The sequence below is a fragment of the Etheostoma cragini genome, unplaced genomic scaffold (genome assembly GCF_013103735.1).
Source record: "Etheostoma cragini isolate CJK2018 unplaced genomic scaffold, CSU_Ecrag_1.0 ScbMSFa_2725, whole genome shotgun sequence".
Taxonomy (NCBI): Eukaryota; Metazoa; Chordata; class Actinopteri; order Perciformes; family Percidae; genus Etheostoma; species Etheostoma cragini.
In genome coordinates this window covers 65,497-67,999 of record NW_023266918.1, presented here as the reverse complement: position 1 = coordinate 67,999, position 2,503 = coordinate 65,497, and the positions used below count along the sequence as shown (strand labels likewise).

Sequence of the window (2,503 nt, the reverse complement as noted above, 5' to 3'; positions counted from 1 at the left end):
CCAGTCAGGACCACTGAGTGAGTGTGTGTGAGTGTGTGTGTGTGTGAGTGTGTCCGTGTGCGTGTGCGTGTGTGTGTGTGTGTGTGTGGTACCTGCGTATGAGCGGCTCCAGCAGTGTGTGTTGACTGTGGTGCAGCTGCAGCAGGTTGGAGGGAAGACTGAGGAAGCTGAGCAGCGCCTCCCATTGGCCGGGACCAGACACTGCAACACAACAGAGACAGACAGAGACAGACGGAGACACAGAGACATAGACAGAGGGAGAGAGAGAGAGACACAGAGTGAGTCAGGAGCTCCGTCTCCGTCCACATGTCCCTCTAATGATCTGGAGTTTGTAAAACCTCCTGAGAATAAATCTGATGAAAGTGTGTTTACAGCCAATAAGAACCTGTGGTGATGACATCACACGCTGTTTTAGGGTCTGACGGGGACACCTGATTGGTTGGAGACATTTTAAGTGTTTCCATTCATTTACACTAAATCACATAACAGACATCTACCATCACATGATCACTATGGGACAACATCACATTATCAGTACCTGGCCGACTGGGCGTGGCCTACAGAAGGATAAAGGCCCTTCCCTCTCTCTCTCAGCTGGTCCAGCTGGAGAAGCCACCATTTTGTTCTTAGTTTAGTTTGGACTCCATTCATCACTCATGGACAACACCTGATGTCTTTATGCTTACTCTACTCTACTCTACTCTACTCTACTCTACTCTACTCTACTCTACTCTACTCTACTCTATACTTACACCCCCACTGTTACAGGTATGCTGGCTCTTATGTTATTAGGGTTTTTACTGAATAAACCATTTTTTGGTTACTTCATCTATGTGAGCCAGGCGGCAACAATGTATGTATCTGTGTGTATGTGTGTGTGTGTTACCCAGCAGGTCAGCAGGTGGCGTTGCAGAGTTCAGGTAGTAGAAGAAGAGAGCGGCGGATCGGAGGAACGGCAGGACGCCGGCTCTAACACAACGGACGAGCTGCCAGCCGGACAACACCTCAGTTAACACACTGAGAAACACACACACACACACACACACACACACGTAACACATTGAAAAAGACATAAATAAACAATGCTGCAGATGTTAAAAACAAGGGTGTGTGAGTGTGTGTGTTACCTGCCCAGGTGTTTCCTCAGCGTGTTGTAGAGCTGACAGGTTAGTTCCTCCTCCTCTGATTCCCCTCCGTCATGATCCATACACACCTCCTCTACACACAGAGAGACACACACACACACAGAGACAGACACACATACACACACACACACACACACACACACACACACACACACACACACACACACACACACACGTATTTGTATATAGTAAGAATATAAAAAATGAAAATTACAAAAGTGTGTGTCTGTGTGTGTCAGTGTTACCTGTGGTGGAGGTGAGCAGGATCTGAACCAGGTGAGCCACAGTGACCAGGTGAAGCAGGTGGAGATGGGCAGAGTCTACAGCTCTGCGTCCTGATTGGTCCAGACTGTGGACCGAGCCGTATGACATCACGCTGTAAACCTGCAGAGAAACACGCCGACATCTGAACAGAGACTCCTCGGAGAATGGAACGTTCCGAATGTATGTAACACTATAGACATGACAGAATACACAGAAATACCCAGGAAATATACACAGAAACATACAGAAATATACAGAAACACAGGATATATACAGAAACACACAGGAAATTTAGAGAAACACACAGGAAACACACAGAATATGCAGAAACACACACACATATATCATCCATCCATCCTTCCTTCCTTCCATAGATGAACTCACCAGTAGGTGAAACATGTCGATGTCGAGGATACAGGGAGAGTTTTCTACCTGAAAGTCTGGAACCAGGGCTACAACAGAAACACACACACACACACACACACACACACACACACAGTTAAGTTATAGAAGCATCACACAATGCAGCCTGAACTTTATATAATAATGTTTTTATAAGTAAAGATTGTGTGTGTGTGTGTGTGTGTGTCTGTGTTACCTGCGAGCAGCCTGGTGAAGTGTGTGTGTGTTGTTGTTGGTGGAGCTGCAATCCAACACGCTGAACTGAATCTGGCGAGGGAGCTAAGACAGTCGTCCTGTAACACACACACACGCGCACACGTTGATCTGTAACTGAACACATCCAGCAGTGTGATTTAGTGATGTCACTCTCTGCGTGTTGATTGGCTCACCTGTCGACACGGGAGACTCCCAAACAACGGCTTGTCCTCGTCCATCAGAAGACGCTCTGCAGAGACACACACACATGACCTCTGACCTCTCAGGTTACAGCTATACTGAGGAGGGGTGTGTGTGTGTGTGTGTGTGTGTAATCCCTGTACTGAGGAGGGTGTGTGTGTGTGTGTGTGTACACCTGTACTGAGGAGGGTGTGTGAGTGTGTGAACACCTGTACTGAGGAGGGTGTGTGAGTGTGTGTGTTTGAGTGTGTGAACACCTGTACTGAGGAGGGTGTGTGAGTGTGTGAACACCTGTA

At 47.4% G+C, this 2,503-nt stretch overlaps 1 protein-coding gene across 1 annotated transcript in view; it reads right to left on the bottom strand.

Moving 5' to 3' along the window:
* The window catches only part of LOC117940539 (E3 ubiquitin-protein ligase UBR2-like), a 3,614-nt gene that overhangs the window by 855 nt on the left and 256 nt on the right, over window positions 1-2,503 (bottom strand). Inside the window, exons 2-9 of the mRNA XM_034865786.1 lie at window positions 2,465-2,469; window positions 2,201-2,256; window positions 2,008-2,104; window positions 1,794-1,861; window positions 1,391-1,529; window positions 1,128-1,218; window positions 887-1,017; window positions 93-201 (exon numbers count right to left, since the gene is read on the bottom strand). Of these exons, the coding sequence (XP_034721677.1) occupies window positions 93-201; window positions 887-1,017; window positions 1,128-1,218; window positions 1,391-1,529; window positions 1,794-1,861; window positions 2,008-2,104; window positions 2,201-2,256; window positions 2,465-2,469 (696 nt within the window). The remainder of the gene's footprint in view (window positions 1-92; window positions 202-886; window positions 1,018-1,127; window positions 1,219-1,390; window positions 1,530-1,793; window positions 1,862-2,007; window positions 2,105-2,200; window positions 2,257-2,464; window positions 2,470-2,503) is intronic.